The 25629-nt window shown below is 37.1% G+C and overlaps 2 protein-coding genes across 3 annotated transcripts in view; one reads left to right on the top strand and one right to left on the bottom strand.

Moving 5' to 3' along the window:
• The window catches only part of ZBTB39 (zinc finger and BTB domain containing 39), a 614376-nt gene that overhangs the window by 360921 nt on the left and 227826 nt on the right, over positions 1-25629 (top strand). The window lies entirely within an intron of this gene.
• The window catches only part of LOC122811657 (G-protein coupled receptor 182-like), a 46248-nt gene continuing 21311 nt past the window's right edge, over positions 693-25629 (bottom strand). Inside the window, exon 2 of the mRNA XM_044083650.1 lies at positions 693-2648. Within this exon, the coding sequence (XP_043939585.1) occupies positions 1555-2619 (1065 nt within the window). The 5' untranslated portion in view covers positions 2620-2648 and the 3' untranslated portion in view covers positions 693-1554. The remainder of the gene's footprint in view (positions 2649-25629) is intronic.

Below are 25629 nucleotides of genomic sequence, written 5' to 3'. Positions count from 1 at the left end.
TCTATAAGCAAACAACAGATGGGGCAAATATTTGTCACATTCCCTATTAATCTGGTCTGCAAATGCCTGTAGCATGGTCTTTAGTGTAGAGTATAACCTCTCCACCAGACCATTATTCTCTGGATGGTAGGGGGTGGTCTTTAGGTGCTTCACCCCACAGTGCTTCCATAGAGAAGCCAGCATGTCTGACATGAAATTGGGATCTTTGTCAGTCAGATTTTCTTTTGGGAAATCTACCCTACTGAAAACCTCTAGCAAAGCATTTGCCGCCTTTTCTGCCTCAATGGAGGACAGATACACTGCTTCATGGTATCTGGTAGCATAATCTACTACCACCAGGATATACTGTACTTCTTCCCTGTGGAACTTAGAGTACTCAGAGGCCTACAATATCCATAGCTACCCTGTGAAATGGTTCCTCAATCACAGGCATAGGCATCAAAGGAGCTTTGACCTTGTCTCCTGCCTTGCCTACCTTTTGGCAATGCTGATAGGTTCTGCAGTACCCTGTTACATCCCTGGAATTCCCAGGCCAATAAAAGTTCTGCATAATACTTCACTTTCTATGCTTTATGCCCGTATGACCTGCAAAGGGGATGTCATGGGCTATGGCTAGAAGTGTCAGAAGGTAGGGTCTGGGCACTACCAACTGTTGTATTCTCTCACCTTCTAGCCCTACCACAGGGGTCAACTTTGTATACAATAGTGTCTATTAAAGATTTAGCTATGCTAAAAACTACATTTTGAACTGTGCCTCACTGCTTTTCCAGTGTTTTTTTTTTCAGTTATTTGGTTCTTTGATACACTTGTGCCAGGAAGTACTTGTTTTTTTAGTGTGTATAAATCAAATTTGTGCATCATATCTGGGTTGCACCGCTAGGTTTATAAGGACCCTGGTGGTCATTAGCCTAGAATACACTTATCAACCTAGTATAAGCCACGTTCATGATTTGGAGCTGCCAGAATGCTAGCTATGTCTCTCACTTTATTTTTTTCATAAGCATCCCAGAACCATCAAAAGAAATGCAAGGTTGAAGTCATGTATATCATCATCCCTGTGTGTGTAATTCAAAGATGTCCCACCATCTCAAAAATATTGTTTTTAATGTTCTCTTGCATAGATGTATAGCAACAGGAAAAGAGGTTGTACTTCAGTTTATTTTCTCTCCTTTTTCGTTGCATATATGCATCAGTCAGTCATCTTGTTGGTGACTTCACATTGTGCTGTTGCAGAAGGAATTAGGTTGTTGTAGGAGATTTGAAGGCTGTTTTCTGTTATTATGACTGCTAACATCTCACTATACTGTGCTGACATGAAGTCCTAAGCCAAGAATAATGCTTTTACAGTCTCTTCTCACTATGTCATTGAAGTATATCAAAATGGTTACTGCTGACTCTCATATCTGAAAGGAGGAACTGTGACAATTGCTGACACAAATTAAAGCCCATTTTAAAATATTTGTAAAATACCTTACCTCCATAAGTATGTTATTTCTGAGGAGCCACTTCAAAAATACTTATTCAGTTTTTAATTCAGAGTTTATAAGTCATAGCTCAGTTCTCATGATTAACAATGACTACAGAGTGTCTGGTGCTGGAAGAGGCTTCTCCATCTTTGTTCCCCTGCTGTTTGGGAAGGTACATCACTACTGCATTTCTCAGCTTGTTTTGGAAGTTCTTGCTTAGAAAGTTATATAGAATAGGGTTTGCTACACAGTGGCTTAAGGAAATGCAGTCTATGATGTCATAAAAGAAGTATAAACCATGTAGGAGATAGCAATTAAGTGTAATATGAGTACCATGGAGTGCAAAAAGAATTACTGTAATGTGAAAAGGAAGCCAGCATATTACAAAAACTGCTATGTAAGCTGAAATTAAAGCACAATGCCTCTGTCTTTCTGTTTTACTCAAGGAGCAAATATTTATGGCTGTTAAGATGTTGAAAATTACAATGATTGGAAATGGGATACCAAATCCTAAAATGCTAACAACCAGAACAACAGCTAGTCCCCAGGTTTTATAAGATTCAAATGGTGCCAGAAAAAAGCACATTGGTTCACTGGCTTCAACCACTGTCATATGCATCACCTCATGAATGGGAGCCACCAGTGCCAAAATCCAGACACCAGCACAAACGGATATACGTATATGGTGCTGGTGCTTATGCCATGGTGTTTCTGGATGGCGCAGTGAGAAATATCTATCAATGCTCAAGCAGGTTAAAAAGAATATGGAGCTATACATGTTTGCAAAATAAAAGTAGTGTGTTAGCTTACACATGAAGTCACCCCAGAGCCATGTATACCCAAGGATGACCTCAAGCATCCATATGGGCACTGTGAGCACCACGCCCAAGTCTGCTATTGCCATGTTCAGGATGTAGAGGCTGATGAATTTCTTCGTGCTCCTCAATTGCCAGTTCACCCAGATAACAATGACATTCCCAGTCAAGCCAACCACAAAAATGATGAGGTACATAAGAAACAATACAACCAGCTTGTGCTTCTCATTAAACTCCACATGACAAGTAGAGAAGGAGGAGTTTAAAAAGGCAAAAAATGAAGTCAAGTTCTGCACATCGGTATAGTCAAGATAGTAGTCATGTTCTTCTGCTTCCATTGAAATGATTTCAGCTTAGAGCCACAGATCTGTATTAAAAGAAGAAAATGTGATATGAGCAGCAGACTGCTAAGGCATATGTTGTACATTAAAATGATCAAATATCCATAAATAATTTTATGTACATTACCTCTTCTTCTGCCTGTGCTAATATTTACAGATGCAGACTTTGTATAGTGAGTCTCACACGCACACACACATACACAACTCTGAACTAAATATTTAATTTTCTAATAGTACAGGTACAATGTACTTATTTACTGTACAATACTTACCCTCCTTTGCTGTGATACTAATGCAGTTATAAACAGTAAAATCAGTTTTAGCTGCTCAAGTTACTTTTCTAAAATGTTAGAAACATTGTCTGCTGCATGAAGTCCAAACTTGAGGAAGGAAATGTATGGTCCATCACTTCTACCTGTAAATGCCTGAGCCGTCCCCATCTTTGTCAACATTAGTATCAATGGTTCAAGAGAAGAGCTGCTTTTCTTTTAAGCCAAAAAAATAGAAGGATATGGGGTCTGTTACCCCAGGAGCACTTGGCAAATATTCTAGAACTGATAGTTCATTGCATCTTAGGATGGGGGGGGGGGAGGTCCCATTTTCCAGAGTTGGTGGTAATTCAGGTGAATGTTAAAGATTCCAAGGTGTGTGTGTGTGTGTGTGTGTGTGTGTGTGTGTGTGTGTGTGTGTGTGTGTGTGTGTGTGTGTGTGTGTGTGTGTGTGTGTGTGTGTGTGTGTGTGTGTGTGTGTGTGTGTGTGTGTGTGTGTGTGTGTGTGTGGTCTACGTTAATTCATCGAAATTACACTTCACCGATTCCTAGTTGGCCAACTCCACTTCAGCAAAATGGCTTTAAACCAAAAGCACGGACTACCGAAATCCTTTCCCTGTGAAACAAACCACTTGGCCACCACTGAAGAAACCTCAACGGAACAAAACTAAACCCATCAATTAAATATACTAACTCTGAGATCGCACTACATTGAAGAAAGGCAAAGTTCACCCTGGTGGCCAAGTGGTTTGTTTCACAAGGAAAGGATTTCTGTAGTCCATGCTTTCAGTTTAAAGCTGTTTCACTGAAGTGCAGTCGGCTAACTAGGAATTAGTGAAGTGTAATATTGATGAGTCAAAGTAGACCTATATATATATATATATATATATATATATATTATGCCCAAAGAGGCGAATGCAAGACTATATTTTATTTTCACAAATTAAACAAGTCAAAACCATAGACCACTTGGCTTTACAGAGTCAAACAAAATTGCCCAATACATTAGATTGTACCCACTCAAATTTCATGGTTCACACAGCTGATCTAGGATATAGGCTGTTTGTAAAAATAAACTCCAAGGTCTCTCCCAAGCCCAACTTTCAGTTCTATAAACAATTCCTTCCACAGGTACGATCTACAAGGCAGCCCTGACTGGGCATCATGTCATGCTTCTAGATTTGTGTTTCGGATGATTGTCTAGGTGGGGAACTAACTTCCTGCTACTTTCAGGCAGCCTTCTTAATGCCACTTTGCTAATTAAACCCTTATTATCTGGCTAATTGCAGTGAGAATATTCCAACAATCCATAATGCAGTAGAGTACACATTTAAATAAACAGCTAGTTATAATCTGTATGCAAGGGAGCCCGCAGGATTTTTTCCAGGGGGGTGCAAAACCCAGAGCCCTGCCCATGCAGCCCCGCCCACGTAGCCCCACCCCCTACCCCCCCTGCCCCTTCCCCACACAGCCCCGCCCCCACACAGTCCCTCACATACACACACACACACATAGCCATTCCAGCAGTGTCCCATTACTTGGTTATTCCTCACCATTTGCCACAGACACTGTTCAAATCTATCAGTATGCATACTGTCTTATGCTTTACTTCTACAATGATTACAGATATTTGGATTTAATTCACAACTTTTATTTCAAATTTTATAGCAGAAACACTGCAGCACGCATTTCACATTTACTAAACAAAGCAACAGTCTTGCAATGAAAACAGACTTAGCATTAAAACTTCTCTGCTTTTGATACTCACATTGATGGAAACAGCATTGAAACCCACATTCAAAGAGAATGCATCTGGGCAGTGGCAGGTTAAGTTTACCTTTGGGCCGTTTTCAAAGCATATCAAATGCACACATTTTAGGCCCATGCAAAAGTATGGTGATTCATGTTCCTGATGGGAGATAGGAAATTCACCCCGGGGATCACTTCTGTGGCTATGCTTGATAGTGGCACTGGAAAATAATTTTCTTGGGTGGCGAAAGCCAGGGTACCTTTGGTTAGGCTTGTATAGGCCCAATAGCCTAGTACCTACCTATGAAACTATAATTAAATTATATCCCTTGTACAGCACCTGCACCACCTGCTAGAGTGTATTTTAAATTTACAGTTTTGAAAATTTTCCAGTAAGCAGTGAAACAATTCAAAACATATGAACCAGTAATGACAAACTGCCTAGTTCAGAACATTTCAAACATAAAAGGCCACTCAAACTTCTATCATTATAATCCACCAATATTACTCCATATGCACAATCTCTGCAGTCTGCAGAAGTCATCTGAATTCCACATTACAAAGATCTGAAACTAATGAAGAGATTGTTGCTATAAAACATACATTTCAGTGTTTCATCTACAAATGTAGTGCCCTTTGCCCTAGAAGAATAAATTGCCTATGTTACATTAAAAGAAATGGTATGCTGGTATATTGCAACAGGGAATATGTAACAAGCTGAAAACTAGGTTCATAGTTACTAGGCACCAAAGGGACATACTCAGGACAGGACTGCAGCACCCCATCCCCTTAAAATACACATTTACATGCTGTGGGAGTAGAAGCTACAGCCCTCTGTAGCAAGATGCAAGTATGCTACCTGATGTGCTACTAACACTGCTTTAAAATTCTATACTACAATGATACCATTTGCTAAACAAAAGAGTTGCACATTTGTACAAACCTAGCATGATGAGCAGCAGTAAACTTATCTTCCCTTGAAGCTCTCAATTCCTTGAAAATAAATTCCACCTGCTAACTCTAAGTAGGTCATTTCAGACACACACACACAGACTAGAAATATAAAGCAGAAATCTGGACACTGAAAATCTGTACATTTGACAGGTATGACACACATAAATCTCCCTACCTACCTTGTAGTACCTCCTTAGAAAGTGGATAGAGCAAATCTTTGCGGTTTCTATCATCGTGACAGGAATGTACTGCATTCCTAAATCAAAGTATGATTAAAAGTTCACAAAATCAGTACGGTGTCATCAATCTTTGATGTCTGCCAAAGTGCTCTTCAGAGTACCTGCAATGAATGTGCACTGCCCAGTAATGACTCCTCAGTCCTCCTGCAATTGGTATGGAGTTACATTAATTGGTAACATGTCTAAATACGAATGTATATTCTTTTTTAATAAGACCCATTGCTCCTACTACTACTGGAACTGCCTGGGTATCTTTCTTCCACACTGCTCTCATTTCTGCCTGCAAATCCTGATATAGTAGGAGTTTGACTTTGTGTCTCTCTGTACATAACACACTGCAGTCAGTGGGTGTGTAGAGTTCAATGATCAATGCTACTTTTGTCTTCTTCTCTTGGACCACTAATATCTGGTTTTCTAGCATCTGTCTTTTGAGCTGTTGAGGATGATCCCATGTGATGTAGGCGTTAGCATTTTCTATGATGCTTAAATTGCAGCTTATGTTTCCAGTGTTTTTAAGCCACTTCAGTACCATAATGTTTGCACAATGCTCAGTACAACAGTCTTGCCACATTATTATGCTTGTCAGTATACAGTGTCCTTCTACCGTATGTTGCAGCCATTAACAAGGTGTTCAACTTCAACCGTTTCCAGTTCTGTTTTACAAAACCTACATTTGTCTGTTTTTCCCACATGTGCAATGGACATTGTAAACCAATGTGTACATGATAGTCCACTATCTTGTGCCGCCAATATTGACCTTTCCTCTCTTAGTTCGAATTCACCTTGCCTTGACCATTCCTGCTTTTGTTCCTGATTAGCATGAGGTTTTTCTAGAAGTGTTCTATACTTGCAACTATATTTATGCATTTTCCACATTTTTCATCTTCTCAATTGGTCCATCACCGACCTTGTATTCTTTTGTTTCTTGGTACATTCAGTTGCTGCCCGATTTTTATCTACTTCTAGTTTGATTTCCATTTCTGCTTGATGCCGATATGCTTCTGCAAGCCTAACTATTGAAAACAGAGAAGTCATGTATCTTAGATTTATTCTCATTTTTCAAAACGTTCACTACATTTGTGAGGTCAGCAGATGTGTGGAGTCCCATGACTGCAGATCTGTACATGTAATCAATTTCAAAGGAGGAATATCCCTTCTTCAGAATGTGGAAAACATATAATCTTGGTATGCTAATGCACTGATTTTTATAAATCATTTGGTGAGTAAGAAGCATCCTTGTTTTCCTATATAATCTATGCAACACTGAGGTCAGTCAAACACACAAAATTAATTTAGGACAGGAAGAACAAATTGGTTTATAGCTTGGATTGTGTTCCCTAGATGTAAATGCTGTTTTCAGGATTCATTTAAGTCATCTAAAGTATTCCTTAGTAATTTTGATTTTAATTTGCTCATGTTTTATTGTTGATTGTTTTATCAGTTCCCATTCCCAAATATTTGTACTCTTGATGAAGTTGTTTTATATCACATTCTTGTACCAAACTGATGTTTTCTTGGTGCTGCAGTTTTCCTGCTTTAAAGGTTTGTTTTGCACATTTATCAAGACTAAATGACACTCTCTTATATCGTCTGACGTGCAGTTGTGCTTTCAGTTCCTCCTCTGAGCTGTACAGTTTTAAATCATTGACAAAGAGAAGATGAGAGGTCTTTACACGCTGTTGCTTTGATCCTTAACCTATTGTCAAATAGTTATATACTCCCTCTTGCTCAAGTTTTTTCATATCACATTCTTGTCCCAAATTGTTTTCTTGATGCTGCAATTGTCCTGCTTTGAAGGTTGCTTTTGCACATGTATCAAGACCAAATGGTCATGTCATTCTGTTATCATCTGAAAATGTTTTGACAACTTGTTGTTGTGCTTTCAGGTCTTCCTAGGATTAGCTCTTCAGTTTTGCATCAATCGACAAAGAGAAGATGAGAGGTCTTTACACGCTGTTGCTTTCTACGATCCAAATTATAGGGCAAAACAGAGTAGCAGCAGTAACAGAGTCACTCTGGAGTATTCCCCATTGAAGTTTTTCCCTGAAATAATAATTTGTCCTTCATCATGGCTTAATTGCAAAGTGCTCTACCACTGTTTCATGGTCACTGTCATGTAATCGATCAGTGTAAAGTGTATGTTATACATTTTAAAGTGCTCTTTTATACATTAATGTGTGATACTATCAAATGTTTTTGTAGTCAATCCATGTTGTACTTATTCTCCACTAGGACTTTAACAATAAATGATTTTTTATTCCATATGACTTTAACCGTGCTTTTGTTCCATTGCCATAACTGAGCTTTCTTCTAAATGACTATAAACTCAGTCAGCATAAATTCCAGTGTACAGTTTATACAGTGTCAGGAGGCAAGTTATTGGCCTATAATTTTCAGGGACGTTTGCAGGTTCAGGCTTAAGTAGGATCATTTTTTCTTATTAGTTAGGTTGGTATCTGTTCCGGGTGTGCATATAAACGGTTTACTCATGGCTTTATCTGCTAGTGATCTTGATTCTTGCCTTACTGAGATTGTCATTCCTAATGTGGTCTATTTCAATGAGACTGTTGATATGTTGTTCAACCTTTACCAAGTTGAACAGATTGCAACATCTGGGCAATGGGCTCAGAACTGTTGAGTAATTTGCAATAATGGAATAAGAAATAAGAAATATGCATGAAGAGCAAGCATTGAGTAAAATACTGCAAGTGCATTTTGTCTGGTTTCACTGACAGCGATCTTTTGAAGATCATCCAGGCAGTCAAATATTTTATCAAACTTCTGACTAACTAAACACATGAATGGATTTATATTTCTCGGTCCATCATGTCTCCACAGAAGAGGTATATTTGGTACCAATGCTCATCATTTTGGACTGTCACAGAAACAAAATTAATCTTGATAACGTCAACAGCACTCTATATTTCAGGACCATCATTCAGATCACACTGACTATCCACTGTGCTGTGCTTCTCAGACTAAACCTTGTAAAGGCTGCTTTTGGATACTTTTCACGAATCTTTGCTTGAACACTGGATGCTTGCCATTATGAAACAGCCATCATAGCCTTGTCCGAGTAACTTGTCCAAGTCTAGGCCGTACTTTGTATCAAATGTCATTGTCAATGAATGCATAGTCTGTGCATCTTTCACAAAAATGTGAACAAAACCAATAGTTATTCTAATCATATTTCAAAACTTTCAGTATGTTGTGTCTTGTGAGGTCAGATGTGTGCATCCCAGGATTGCAGATCTGTACATGTAATCAGTTTCAAGGAGGCCCGTCCCTCCTTCAGAAGGGGGGATATATAATGTTGGTATGCACTAATTTTTTTTATAAATCATTTGGAGAGCATGAAGCATCCTTTTTGTTTTCCTGTTTAATCTATCCAACACGTTTTGGGGCCAATCATCTCACAACTGTAATTTGGGAGAGGAAGAACAAACTGAGTTTCAGCGTGAATTTTGTTCTTAGAAGTCAATGCTGTTTTCAGGATTAATTTAAGTTTTCCAAAATACTCCTTACCAGGTTTTACTTGCATTTGTTCATGCTTTATTGATCCTTAATCTATTGTCAAATAGTTATATACTCCCTCTTGCTCAAGTTTTTCATATCACATTCTTGTCCCAAATTGTTTTCTTGATGCTGCAATTGTCCTGCTTTGAAGGTTGCTTTTGCACATGTATCAAGACCAAATGGTCATGTCATTCTGTTATCATCTGAAAATGTTTTGACAACTTGGTCTTTACATGCTGTTGCTTTCTACGATCCAAATTATAGGGCAAGAAAGAATAGCAGTGGTGTCACTGACAGTCACCCCAGAATTCCCCCCATTTAATTTTTATCCCTGGAATAATAATTTGTCCTTTATCATAGCTTAATTGCAAAGAGGTCTGCCACTGTTTCCTCATCAACATCACTGTAATGTAGTCGATCAGTGTAAAGTGTATGTTACATTTTTAACCACTCTTGTCCTTGAATGTGTGGGATACTATCAGATTCTTTTTTTGAAGTTAGTCCATGCCCTACTTAGATTCTCGCCTCTTTTACAGTAAACTAGTATGACTTTAACAAATGATCCTTTGTTCCATATGACCTTCTGTATTGCCCATTTGTTCTACTGCCATGATTGAGTTTTCTTCTAAATGACTATAAACTCTGTCAGCATCAGTTCCAGTGCAGAGTTTATACATCGTCAGAAACGAGGCAAGTTACTGGTTTAAGGTAGCATGCAAGTTCACTGTTAAGTAGGAGGATTGTTTTTCCTCCTCTTAGTTCGGTTGGTGCCTGTTTGGGGTGCGTATATACATAGTTATTACTTGTGGATAAATCTTCGTGCAATGATGTTAATACTTTTAGGAAGATGTTATGTACTACATCTGAGCCTGGGGTTTTCCAATTATAGGATTTGACTTTGTGTTAATCTCTGGCTGTTAAGTCATCCCATTTTATAAATTGTCCCTTTAAACTTGTTATTATTTTACTTCTATCCATTTAGCATCTTTGTTATGTTGCGCATGATCTTCGTAAGTACTTCTCCAAAATGTATCTTTTTGTTAGTTCCTTTTAGCTCATTTCCAAATTCTCGAAAAAATTGTTGGGTCATCAATAAATTGCTTATTTTGTACTTTTCCCTTATATTTATTTGTGTATCTACTAATTTATTCTTCCTGTGCTGAGATTTGTACTTTATTTGCGATAGTGCATGATACATCCTAAGCTGTTCTAATACTGCGCACTACCTTTATCACATCTATCTTTGTAAGTATTTTTGTAAATCTGTTCCCTCTTCTGTGACACAGTGACAACACCTGTCTCAATTGCTTTATAGATATTTGTTTCCATGATGGCATTAACTTTCTCACCTTCTTTTCTCTCACTACCCTGTGTTCCTATGGCTCAAAAGCGTTATCAGTTATCAAATTATCTTCATAGTAATATAGCCTGTTTATGTCTGTTATATCGCATGAATCTCTATGGACAGTCCTAATTACTTGTTTCACTTGTTTTATCAAACAAACTTTCTGGGTTTTACTGACCTTCTGAAGTCTGTTTTCATAATTTATCTTAATAATGTCTCTCTCTGCCAAATCAAGCAACTCTTAGCTCATTTTCTTCAACTCTTAGCTCATTTTCTTCTAAACTGAGGACACATTTTTTGTTTTCCATTTGCAGTGAGCATTCTATACAAAGTTCTGTAGCATCTTCCTGTGGCACACTGTTTCATCCCATGTCATCCATTGCTCTGACATAAGGGAACTCATTGGCCTATCAGTATCACTTCTCAACATTGACTGCACACTTTGCACAGTTACAGTTTCCTGTTCCTTCTGTTGCTGCCCAGCTTCAAGTGAACACTTAGACGGGTTTCCTGTGAAAATTACTAATATATTCATATGGCATTGGCATGTGTGACCAATTGCTTCCCGTTCCATTGGTTTCTTTTTCTCGCTACCCTGTGTTCTTATGGCTCAAAAGCGTTATCAGTTATCAAATTATCTTCATAGTAATATAGCGTGCTTACGCCTGTTATATCGCATGAATCTCTATGGACAGTCCTAATTACTTGTTTCACTTGTTTTATCAAACAAACTTTCTGGGTTTTACTGACCTTCTGAAGTCTGTTTTCATAATTTATCTTAATAATGTCTCTCTCTGCCAAATCAAGCAACTCTTAGCTCATTTTCTTCAACTCTTAGCTCATTTTCTTCTAAACTGAGGACACATTTTTTGTTTTCCATTTGCAGTGAGCATTCTATACAAAGTTCTGTAGCATCTTCCTGTGGCACACTGTTTCATCCCATGTCATCCATTGCTCTGACATAAGGGAACTCATTGGCCTATCAGTATCACTCCTCAACATTGACTGCACACTTTGCACAGTTACAGTTTCCTGTTCCTTCTGTTGCTGCCCAGCTTCAAGTGAACACTTAGATGGGTTTCCTGTGAAAATTACTAATATATTCATATGGCATTGAGTACTCCATAACCTCAGTTTCTACTAGTATAACTTTTCCGCTACTGTCTCCTTTTCTACTTTTTCTATTTGTCTTTGTATTTTCTCTGTTGTCAAGTTTTCGATCTCCAGATTCCTTTGTCTGTATGTGTCTTCAAATATCATTGCTGCTGTTCTTTTTGTATTGATTAGTTTTGCTTTCTCCTTTGCATAGAAATCACACTATATTAAATCTCTTTTCTTTCCCATGTCCACATTTGTTGTTCAGATGTCTCCTGATCTTCCTGTTTCTCCTTACTTTGGGAACTCATTACATCATGCTGTGAGGTAACCTGTGTTGTGTGTTACACGGTACCTACACCAAATCCTTCACTTTCCAGGCACTCCATAACTTATACTTCTGTTTTGCTTTTTTAATTCTACTTTATTAATCTTATTTTCTACATTCCCTCTGTGACTTGTGAAATGTTGCATATCTGGATGCCTTTGCCTGTATTTCTCGTTGAGTATCTTTGGGGCTGCCTTCTTTATACTGATTAATTTGGCTTTCCCCTTTCCATGAATATTGCACCATATCAAATCTTTTTCCTCATGTCTATATTTCTTTTTTTTTACACTTTACAAAAAGTTCTAGGTTTTGTTATTTATATATTCATACCTCCTCGGATGCTCCTTTTTTCAAACGGATCAAAGTTTCTTGGTCTATACATACAGTTTTTCATGCATCTGTTGTAATTAAGGCACATTTTTATTTGAAGCTTCTGACAGTTTCATTCCTGTAATGTCTCTCAATGCTTTTTTATACCTTGTGTCTGGAAATTCTGGGCTGTTTACATAATAGTAACAATACATCATTTCTTTCTTATCCTCAATAGTTCACTGTATTGTCTTTATGGCTCTTCTTTGGCCTATCTGTTTTGTGATTTTGTGGTCTGCTACTTCTACAACAGGAGGCCATCCTCCTTGCTTTGTGCATTTGTTCCACATTCTGGATATAATTTTACCACCTAAAGGCATATTTTAAATGTCAACATCCATCAAGTGCATAAATCCAAAAACTATGTGGACCACCTCCAAGCCTTGCCACTCTTCTTGGTCTCAAAGGCTACTGAGGACAGATTTGTGCTACGTGCATAACCTCATAGTCCTGTCAAAACTCCTGCACATTCATAATTGCAATGAGGGTATAAACAGTCGCTCAACAGGTGTCAATCTGTACTGCAACATAAATGTGGGAAGGACAGATGTTTATCAACTAGACTCCCACTTCTTTGGAATGATCTTCCTCTCCACATAAAGCAAAGTAGACCTCTTACTGTACTTAACCATAATCTGGATGGATAAGCCTAATTTCATTCCAGATTTTAGTAGCCTTGTCCCTCTTACACAGAAACATCATGTTAATATTCAGCTTGCCTCAGGGTTAATAAAATGTGAGCTATACAAAGGAATGCTGTTATAGATTTCGAATGATCCTACGGCTCAACAGACTAGCAAGCACCTATGTGAACTTGTTATTGTGCTATACTTTTAATTTTCGAACATATTTTTGTATATGCCTTTGACCTTTGTGACAACAAAAAGGGCCCAGGTAAACTTCTTGGTGAACCATCATAAACTTTTAATAATTACAAATCCTTTTATTGCAGTGTGTAATACTTCAGAAGTCCAGGGAGTCACCACTCTTGGCCATACTAAACTCCTTCCTCTTATCACTCCACTTAACCTTTGCTGCTTAAGTGGATATCATGGTTTCATCTGCTTCTACCTGTATTGTGTGGATCCGGCTCTAAGATAGTGCATCAGAACAAGGATTTGTCAATTTTCACTAAAAATCTCCCTGCGCTAACAGCCTTATAAAGATTTCAGTAACTCTTTTTTATTTACTGTCTTTATGCTGCTGCTGCTCTGTACATGCGTGATTCCATGTTTAATTTTCAGAATTTTCATTAACCATGGGTACTGCAGACAGTATCCTTTGCTTGTGCTGCTTGAAATCACCTTATTGTTTGATGAGTAATTTGCAATAATGAAGAGAGAAATAAGAAACGTGCATGAAGAGTGCAGTGGATAAAGGCTGCTTTGGATACTTTTCACGAATCTTTGCCTGAACACCATTCTGGATGCTTGCCATTATGGAGCAGCCATCATAGCCTTGTCCGAGTAATTTTTCCAAGTCTAGACCGTACTTTATGCATTCACTGACAATGACAATGACATTTGATACAGACTGCACAAACAATCTCATTTCGAAGTACGTGTTCGCATTCTGCCAACAACTCATTTTGCACCCTATGGGATGTGTACCGAGCATTTCCTGCAGCTGTTTCACTGTGCTGCTTTAATATTGTGTCCCCAGCTTCAATACGAAAATCTAATAAGTCACAGAAATTTCCACCAGAGCCTTCTTTTCCACGAAGAGGAATGTCATGGGTTGCACAGTAAATAATGGTAGATAAAATTGGTTCCAATTTCTTTCGGTTCTCTGCAATTTGTTTTGCTACTGCTGCATCTAGCTGTGGAATAACAGCTGTTTCTGGCTTCTGTCGCGTACAAGAAAAATTGGCAGCATCTTCAGTAGAACCTTTGTGCCATGATGACTGCATGTGATTTCTTGCAGACTCATTGAAGGCATTATATTTTGTGCACACACTAGTGATGAAGCTGCCTTGCAACCCACGGTGAACTGACTGAGGAAATAATACACAAGTTAAGCAGAGTGGGCCTTTCAAGAGAGGAGAATACGCAAGCCACGGTGAATACTGAGACAGCCAACTATATCGGAATGCTCGCTTTTGTCTGATGCATCAGCTTTGAAGTTGTAATTTTCTGGAGGGATGTATGGTTGTGTCAGTAACCTGAATTTCATGAAGTCATCAATTCTGTCTGATCGAATGTAACAACCAATATCAGTTTCTGCACATACACTTTGTGGGGTCTCTCGCTGCTCCCCAAACACTGCAGAGACAGCACCTTTCTCTATACATTCATCAACAGACCCAGCTAGTTCTGTTACTTCATGTTGCTCGTACCTTGCTTTCTTACTAATCTGTTTGAAAAATTTTCTAATGTCCTCACTGTGTGCCATCACATACCCTACTTATTCAATAATAGACAACTTAAAGCATCCGATGATGGGCTAGTGCTACCTTTGTAGTACGTATATTGCAGCTCTATCAATGATGTTACTGAACAAAAGAAAAAAAACTGTCAGATATGGGATTAAAAAATGTTTGATGTGTTTCAACATCACCAATGATTAACAAGTTTCTCATACTAACTTGGACAACAACAGAAAATAAATACATAAAAATAGTTGATGTTTGCTTTTGTACATATTTATGCAAGGAAAACTTAATACTGCAGTAAGTACTATCTGGACAGAAATACATACTTTATGCACAGTCTTCGCAGTTTTCCCAAATAAAGCAAATAAATAGTCCCTGTAGACTATGATGTTTGTAGATGACATTGTGATCTGTAGTGAGATTAGGGAACAGGTGTTTGATGAGACCCTGCAGAGATGGAGATATGCTCTACAGCAGGGGTGTAGCCAGGATTTTCAAATTTGTACTCAACTCCCAGACTGCTGCTCCCTTCTTAACAAGTCACATCCACATTAACGCTGCTGACCAAACCATGCGCCTTTATATTGCTGATCTCGGAACAGAAGTATATGCCACGGTAGTAATTACACGATGCATGAACATTTTCATTCCAAAAGTATATCTTCCGTAAGTCAAAAAACAAAATACCTTTCCATTTACACTACGACAGATCAGTTTGACCCCCCCCACCCAAGATTACTCTTCTTCCCCTTGCAGCCCATAACCCTTGTAGTGGCTCATTACACCTCCAGTAATGCTGCTGATTAAATGACTGTCAGGGTCTAGGCATCACATGCTCCGCAGTGTTGTGGTCTGTAGGTACAACATATTGTGCTCTCCCTACGTAACACCCAAGCTATGAGCCACAACTACCTCCCTTTCACCAGCATGGGTCACCTGGCAATGCATGATCACTCCTATGGACTACAGTCACACTAAGCCTTTTGGAATGGTAAACCTTACATTTCCAACAGCAAATACATTTTAGCTGGGCTAAGTCATACTTCCTATGACAATTAATGAAGATGTGTACCCATGGGAGTCAATCAAGCAAAAAGAAAAGCATTTGAAATTTACATCCTTACTACCTTGCTTACATTCTGTGAATCTGAAGAAGACACCCTTGACCATAAATCTTCTGGCTATCACTAGCAAGCAAGTCTTCAATGCACTCTCCAAGTCAAAGAATACTACCTCAATAGACCCTGAGAATATCTTGGGATACCTCTTGGATAGCATGAAACATGAGGTATCAGGCACTCTAAAATCAATGTTCAACATTAGTCAACTAATTTGCTTCATGATTAGTGAATGGCGGACTGCAGTACTTAATCCTTAGCACAAGGTTTGGCCTTCTACTGACATGGATAACCATAGACCATAAGTTTGACTGTTCTTGTACGTAAACGCATGGAAAGAATCATAGATATTTTAAATAAAGACACAGGGAACCAATTTTCTTATTTACTTCTACAACTATTACAGATATTGAAATAAAATAGCACAAGCACTGATAGCCATTTGCTAAATATAGTCTCACAATGAAAACAGACTCAGCATGAGCAGTAAACTTCTCTGCCCTTGAAACTCACACTCATTGACATGGCATGAAAACCCACATTAAAAGAAAATGCATCTGACAGTGGAGGATTAAGTTAACCTTTGAGCTGTTTTCAAACCATAAGCTCCTTGCACACATTTATAGGACCATGCACACATGTATGTATTATTTGATTCACCCTCATGATAAATTATATTCCTTATATAATACATCACAATTTGTTAGAATGGTATTTTAATTCTGTAGTCATGAACATTTTTCTAGAAAGCAATGAATATTTTTCTAGAAAGCAATGAAACAAAATGTATGAGATAATGATAAAGCTACCCATTTCAAAAAATGTTGACCATAAAATGCCACTCATACTTCCATCATTAATACAGCAATACTACTTAAAAAGCACAATCTTTTCAGAAGTAAAAGTCATCCAGATATTTCAACCTTAAAGAGCTCTGTAACTAAGAAAACTTTACATTTCAATGTTTCATATACAAATTCAGTGCCTGCTGCCTTTGAAGAATAAACTGTCTATGTTACATTAAAAATGGTAAGCTGATAATATTGCAATAGGGAACGACTGACAATCCAACAAGTTACTAGGAATCTTATACAAAGGAGGACACACAGGAGTGTAGAACCCCCCTATACTTTCTTAAAATGCACCAAATAATCCACAGTCAAAATGGCACTGCAATATCAGCACTTCATCTACATGGTGTGGGAGTAAAAGCCTCAGCCTTCTGCACCAAAGGCAATTATGCTGCTATGCTAACCCTGCTTTCAAATTCTACAATGCAAACAGTGACCGCCATTTGATAAACAAAACAGTTAACCACTCGCTATATACCAGTGCTACAGAAAAGATTAAAACTGAACTAGCATAAAAAGTTTTAATTTTCGTAAAACACGTCATCAGAATGATAAAAACACAGTTCCGCACTCTATTTAAACCTAAAATGTGTGTGTGTGTGTGTGTGTCTGTGTGTGTGTGTGTCTGTGTGTGTGTGTGTGTGGAGGACTCATGAAGATGTGTGCAGTCATGATGCTCTACTAGGTAGAATCCCACATTGCCAAATAGCACCGGTGGTGATAATTTTTCTGAATCCTTCGGTTTGTATCTAAAAAAAACTATTATACACAAGAGCAGTTGGCACAAATCTCTGAGGAGGCACCTTCCTGGCCTTGATGCATAAGGGCTTGGCTGGTAGCTGACAAGGGGGGCACAGAAAGGGCACATGTAAATCCCCTCTAAATGAACTACAGATGCATCACCCTATCTCACAAGAGAGGCCACTGTCAAACTGATATTAATGTGTATATGTATATATGTGCAAATACATTGTGTACATACATATATATCGATATACACATATATGCACAGACACACACTATATATATATATATATATATATATATATATATATATATATATATATATATATATATATACACACACACACACACACACACACACACACATATACATGCATATACATACATAGGAAAACAAACATCAGCGGTTTTGGAGGACAAGTAGTTGATGAAGAATGAGTGGGTGGCTTGACTACAAGCACAGAAAAACAAAATCTGCATTGTGCATTCATCAAAGTGATAATTGCTTCTGCTTATGTGAATAACAATTACAGCAGCTGAGACTTTTACCAGACAGTGATAATGACTCACTGCTATATTGCAACTGCGCTTAATGCTAATGTGATAATGACCTTTGTTTCAGTACTCCAAATTTATGCAGGCTCAGACAAAGGTGATAATTGCTGCACATAACCTGTTGACTAGGAATTCATTACATTAAGTTGGGCAGCTGTTGTGTAACACAGACTCATTATCAGTAAAGAGACCACATGAGTAATTCAGTAAAATAGTAAAATAGCATAGCACTTACATATTACTGAGCCCTTCCTCCACCAGAATTCCACACATAGGTAAGTACTAGGCTATTTGCCCAAGGGCATTTATAAACCTAGCCTGAATGTGTCGGCTTTCACCACACCCTTAGATTAGCTCCCTGTGCCTCTGTCCAGCAGAGCCATTAGTTCCCTGCGCCACTGTCCAGCAGAGCCACTGCAGTGATCCCTGGGGTAAACTTCACCCGTCAAGGTTTCTCTTGAAGAGTGTTAGTGAGGGTGATAACAGCCTTTACGCTTGATTATTCATGGTTTCAGACCTCTCAACTGTCCATTTTGTCGCAGAATGCCCAGATGTTTACCTCATATTTTGGTCTGTCCCTCATAAAATTGATAGTTGCCTGGCAAACAACTTAGATTATTTGAGAATTGAAATCACTAAATAATTTTTCAGACTTCTTAGTACTATATGAAAGCAGCAACAACAAAGAAGATCCACCAAAAAATACGATTTATTAAAACTGACGTCTCGGCCACAGCCTTCAAGAAGTACAAATAACACAAGAAACTGTACCCACATATATACTAAAATAATTAATCAATGAATGCCATTAAACAATTAATTAATCAATGAATGCCATTAAACAATTAATCAATGAATGCCATTCTTAGTACTATATGCTTTACATCCACAACTCCTCTATGAAAAAAAAAAATTCATGTTTGAGTGTCAGCCTCGCATTACTCAAAAAGCAAGATTTTCATACTACATAGTTCTCTTAGGTCAGATTCACAAAGAACTTCAATAATATAGTGCAAGAGGAATTTCATACACATCTGTCTTTAAACTACCCTTTAGAATCAAAAATTGTAATATTGTCATTACAAAAATATTTAAAATTCAAGTTGCAAGTAAATAATTCTAAATCATTCACAATAAGTGCAATATTCACCCTTTTGCAGGTACAAAAGTAAACCTCCCTTTTAAACAGGGTAACAATTATCAGTTATAGAAATGCCTATAATTAAAAGTGTTAATGTTACCCTTGTTAAAAGTGGAAATAGGATTTGAGTTTGTTTTTCAAAGTTTATGATAAAAAGGGGTATTAATGTCAAATAATATCCACCCCTGTCATGGTCACATCTCTTTGTAGCTCTTTGTGAATTAAGCATGTCTTCTCATGAGAGGTTTAGAAATCTCACCACTGAACCCTGAAGTTTAAATTTAAATGTTTCAATCTAAAGTGTTTTGAAACTTAGACCAGTTAAATTATAAAGCTCTGTTACTTACTGGCATTTATTACAAATTTTTAGCAATCTATTTATTGTGTGATATTATAGTGTTACAGGATTTTATTCATGAGATATTTGTCATGTGACTGTCAGATATTTTTTATCACTTTTTAACTAATATATATTCAGTTTACAGCAAGTTTCTGAGTTCTGATGAAGTCCTGAATTTGCTATTTATTAAAAACTCTAGATTCTTTTTAATAAAAGTATGTCTTCTGTTGAGTACATAACTGGCATTCTCTACATTGGCAATTGTTTTATTTTTGAGTCAGAACTGGCGGACTTTTAGATTGTTGAGGTTTACTATGCAGTACCTACTTAAAAAAATTCTGATTCTGAGAACTGATGGACTTTTAGATTGTTGAGGTTTACTATGCAGTACCTACTTAAAAATTCAGGCAGTTGTAGCATACGTTTAATTATATCCCAGAACATACATATTAAGTACACTCAAAGCATCACTGTGAATGGCACATCTTTCTTTTGTCACACAGTAATGGCCAGTGTCTGTTAGTTTTCTTACACTACCAGTACTCCCTTTTCAGCTAATTAGCAATGATACTGAAAACCATTTACTGATATTTGAATATGTTACACCACTCCTGTACCTCAGATAACAATAGGGCAAGTCTTCAAATTATTTAATAAATGTGGACAATCATAGGTCACCTCAGGCAAATGCATCCCTGTGAGAATGTCTGCAGTGATGTGCATTATAATGCACTTCCACATTATATTATCAATAGATCATGAATAATGTGAATGGTTCCAGTCATCCTCAAAATAGTATACATACCTGCAAGCCATAAATGCCAACATTTCTGACTCCAAATTCAGCAGACATATCATAGTACTACCGCTCAGTTCAAGATCTTTAAAACTTGTACTAATAACAAGTATCTAAAGATATATAGTATATACATATATATATATATATATATATATATATATATACACACACACACACACACACACACATATATATATATATATATATATATATATATATATATATATATATATATATATACACACACATACACACACACACACACCTCTTAGGGGCCTGTTCAAACACCTGAAGAAAACCTCTGTCAAAGTGAATGATTTCCCTTTGCTGTAGATACAACAGACTATCTTCATTCATCAAGTAACATCCTTGTTTGAAAGCCAGCTTGCAAATAAATCATGTTCTGTGAATATCAGGTATTCCCTTTAACCATTTCATCTTAATGCTTTGTGGCTCACAAAGCTCAGTATTTTGTCTGTCTTTATTTCTCTCATTATAAACATGCTGTCCTAGGACCACCAAGATATGGGCATCAGACTCTGTGCAGATGACATAGTTATCCTGATATACCCACGTATCATATTGCCATAAGTAAGGACCTCAGCCAAGTCATATACTTGACAAATTAGTGGTTATTATTTGAAAAGTTATACATTAGTTCTAAAACGATTAAATATTTCTTTCTCAGTACTCCAGATACGTAACATACCATCCTGTGTTAAAGCACGTTTAAAGTTGCAACATATGTAAATGCATAGAAAAGTCACCTATTAAGATCCTTCTCCTTTGGGAATCTAATACTATGCAAACACACAGTGTTAGGAATATACTACATCCACATGTAGAAGATCCTCTTCTGCTGAAACACAGTTTCAGAATGAAGTTAACCTGCAGGTATTACAAAATAAAAGGCTTAATTGTATTGTCCTTCATGATTTGAGAAAGAGCTGACTTAAGTGGTGAAAATGAGAGTGACACCACTAATCAAAGCAAGACTCCTCACCTCCAGGTACTGTAAAGAAACATTATCTCCTTGGAGAAAGCAAGCTGAACTGAGTTCATCTCCAAGATAAAAATAAATAAATCAATCAACCAACCAATCACTACAAAGTGACTTTACCAGAGAGTAAATTGCAGTAGCTCAATGTTAGAAGGATTTTTTTTTAACAAATGCACTTTTCAGAATGAATTAAAAATGTTAACCACTTTTTCTTAAGCAGGTATTTCATCCATTACAAACAAAATTAGATACAATTATTTTGCTTTAGATGAAGTTTTGAATCCCAGCAGTCATTCTGAATGCTCCATTTGTTTACTGAGCAAGCAAACTCATCCTTTCAGATTAACAGGTCAGTGTGTGGCTCTGTCAGAGGCAGAGCCCATCAGTTACAAATTAATACCACAAAGAAACTTAATATTACACAAGCAAGCATGTAATCAAATAAAACAAAAAAAAAAAAACTGGGAGATATATATATATATATATATATATATATATATATATATATATGTATATATATATATATATATATATATATATATACATGTTAGAATTCTTATCCAAAAACTTGTATTTTTTACTTATGTTCTATGGAGATTTATAAACTGCTGCCCATTTATATAAATTCACAAGAAAGTTAAGTTTATTACCTCCTTTATAATATTACCCTGAACCTATTACAAGTATATTTAGACAGATCTTTGTTTTATGTTTGTATATGAGTTTGCCATTTGCATTTTCAGAAATCTGTTAAAAGGTGAGTTATATTTATGAATATGAGCTTTATTAATAGTGGTAATTTAAAATGTAAACTGAAGAGAATTACTGGAGACATTTATAAATAAGAGATTTATTTTATAGGTATAATTTAAATGCTAAACAGGGGGTATTATGATAGAAATATAATTCTTAGGACACTTATGAAGGAGAGTATAGTTGTTTTAGAGAAGCAGCGATATTCAGATATTATGTTAAAAAAAGGATCATAGGTTCAGAGGTAGGTACTAGGATGGCTGCCCTTGTGGGCTGCTTTAAGCCTGACCAATTTTTCTTTTTGTGAATTGTAATTGTCAAATTAACCTACACCATTTGACTGGACACTGGCCTTAGCCATCCTATGATTGCTAATTAATTATATATTAGCCCTAATGAGAATAACTGGGATCATACTGTAGATAATTTGAGGCAAACCATGCATGAGATAAAGCATTTAGGAGATGCCTGTCTCCATTAGTAGTGTAGGGGCAGTCCTGCAGTAAATTTTCTGTTTCCCATCCATAGATCCATCTGTGCATGAATATGGACAAGGATGACCCTTGTTTTATGAGAGGGGGAGTCTGTTCTAGAGCACTGGTATCTTGTGTGAGATATATCCATCCATGCAAACAAGTCTGTTGATGTTGCAGAAGAGGTTTAGTTCCCTAGAACCTCCCTAGACAGAGTATTTCTGATACCATTTGACTTGCTGATGTGCAGTACATCCAACAATATTGAATCGGGGGACACCTTGTATGCCAGACACAGGTCACCTCTTAGCAGGCTGTAGGATGCAGTGCATTAGCAGAATACAAAGATAAATAAGTGCTAGAGTTTAATTTTCTACAACACTGAAAGAAACGGTGAAAGTTATGTATGCTGAAAATGAGACTGATTATCTAATAAACTTTTTCACTTAATTTAGTATAAGTACATTATATGCATATATACCTTGTGTACATTTGTAGTGTCTAAGCTGAAGCCTACAGCAGGAGCAGTGAAGTTATATCCTGTATGAAAATATGTTGAAGACAGGTTATATGATGTCTGACTATGAACGATGTACCAAGACAGCAGGGGCTAAAAGTTAAGGAATTTATTCAAATAATTGTAAGAGATTTCTTCTTCTAAATAAAAGATTTCATTAGAACACCAACAAAAACTCAATGCATTCCTGTTATACTATCAGTCCAAAAACCCGCATGGTACAGTCATCCCATCACAATGTAAAATAGATTTACAAATCTTCCTAACTGAATTAAACTCATAAAGGCATATACTTTGACAAAATATATGACAAATGAAATTCTTCTATTAAATTTCTCAAATAAATAATTGATGTCCATTACTGTGCCAAAATTATATGCAGTGATATCTCCCATTTTGAATCCATAGTTATTGCTAATATCTTTACAAACAATTTCAATATTTATTTCATGCTCCTAGCCTGGGTAGTTGTTTCCCACACTACCAGCTATCCCATTCCTCCCAAAATAACTTAACCATGGAGTGGATTATATTCAAATTATCCAAACCAAAAAGAATACTAGTTGCATGGCACCCGATAATATCCCTGGGTGTTTTGCCAGAACTGTCAAGCACCAGACTGGAAAAACAACAGTATTTTACTAGCTGAGGAGGATTTGGATCCGACCGTTGTCCTTGATTTTTTTCTCGCTCTTTGCTCGGGCCCAGACAGTGTGTGTGAGGATTTAAGACTGTAATGCCACTGCCAGAATTTGTAGCAACCAAAGGAGTTTGTTCACAAGTTCAACATAAGAAAAAAACGCGCGTGTGTGTTAGTGTATATATATATATATATATATATATATATATATATATATATATATATATATATACACTAACACACACACGTGTTTTTTTCTTATGTTGAACTTGTGAACATAATATATATACAAGTGTGCCACCACGCCACTTTTCCGTTTTGACGCCAAGTGTTCAGTCAGTCTCGTCACCTAACCTTCAAAAGTATAAAAAAACAGTCAACCTACCTTCTCTCTTCTTCTAATAATACACCAACACCATACGCACCACTCACCACACGAAACACGATGGTTTTGGTTTGAAATTGCTCCGTCCTGAGCATGAAATCATCAAATTTTGACTTTTCCGATGTCCACCACAGTCTTCTTCTTCCCTCAAGTTACAACGAACTACGTGAACGCAAATCACGCGATTACTTGGGAGTTTGAGGCTTGTACAGTTAACTTGTCAATCATGATATCAGACTCGCGTCAGTCATGTGACTGCCTGCCACGCCATCTCCAGTAACAGTTCTCTACTTCTGAAAAACTGAAAAATAACAATGCAGGCTACGGGGAAAATGGGGGGGGGGGGAAAGTAAGTGTAAAAAAAAAAAAAGTGTGTAGCGTATATAGCGCTAAGAAAATCCAGGGGGGTGCAAGTGCACCCCCTTGCACCTGCCTGCGGGCGCCCTTGTCTGTATGTGTATATATATATATATATATATATATATATATATATATATATCTATATACATATATATATATATATATATATATATATATGTATACACACACACACACACACACACACATATATGTGTGTAGTTGAAATCGAATATAGTTGACACCACCAGTCTTTTTATAGTGCAGTTTATTATACACAATTGCAAATAGGACAGGTGATTCTAAGCAAAACAAAGTATTGCTGTTTAATTAAATGCACAGTAAATACCTTTGGCTCAGTCTTATACTGCTGGGAACCAATCCCTGTAGGTATCTTTCTCTGCATTCCTCTGGTAGGAATGATTTCAAACTTCTTCTCCAAGGCCTTTCTTCACCGTAGTTGATTTCTCACACAGAGCTGCTGCTCTGGTCTCCTAGTACCATTACACAAAGAGCATTTAATCTCTGAATGGACTTTTCTCAACTCTCTTTTTGTATTATATCAAACAATTCATAAAAAAAAACTGTTCTTACTGATACAGTCTGGTATCTATCCGGTCTTAAAGAACAGGCACATTTAGAAAAAAATACTACATAAAGAAGTGTCTCTCTGTTTACAGTTGATTTTTTATATTACTCTCAGGGCTGGCCTTTGATGAACTGGCACCCTGGGCAAAGGGCTCCATAACATACTTAATGTCAAAACTCCCCCCACATGCACACATATCACCCAGTGCTCCATGTTCCCTACTATTGCCATCAAGATTACTTTTTTCTTCCCTTTCTGACAGTTTTTCTTACTCTTCATTTTTTCATACATTTATTCAGCGCACATCCTAAATATACAAGACTGCATTCTGATAAGTGTAGGGGCTGCTAGGATCCTAGAAGCAATATGAGCTCTCGATGCTCTGATGTGCAGTTTAGAATTTTTTTCAAACAACCTTTACCTCCAAAGACTGCCTGAACAAAAAAGATGATTAAGAAAGAAATTCAGTCTTAGTCTTCAACTTTGCTTTTTCCTACATCCTTTCAACAC

The sequence above is a fragment of the Protopterus annectens genome, chromosome 9.part0 (assembly GCF_019279795.1).
Source record: "Protopterus annectens isolate FY-2018-M chromosome 9.part0, PAN1.0, whole genome shotgun sequence".
NCBI classification, from domain to species: domain Eukaryota; kingdom Metazoa; phylum Chordata; order Ceratodontiformes; family Protopteridae; genus Protopterus; species Protopterus annectens.
This window is presented reverse-complemented; position numbering and strand designations above follow the sequence as displayed.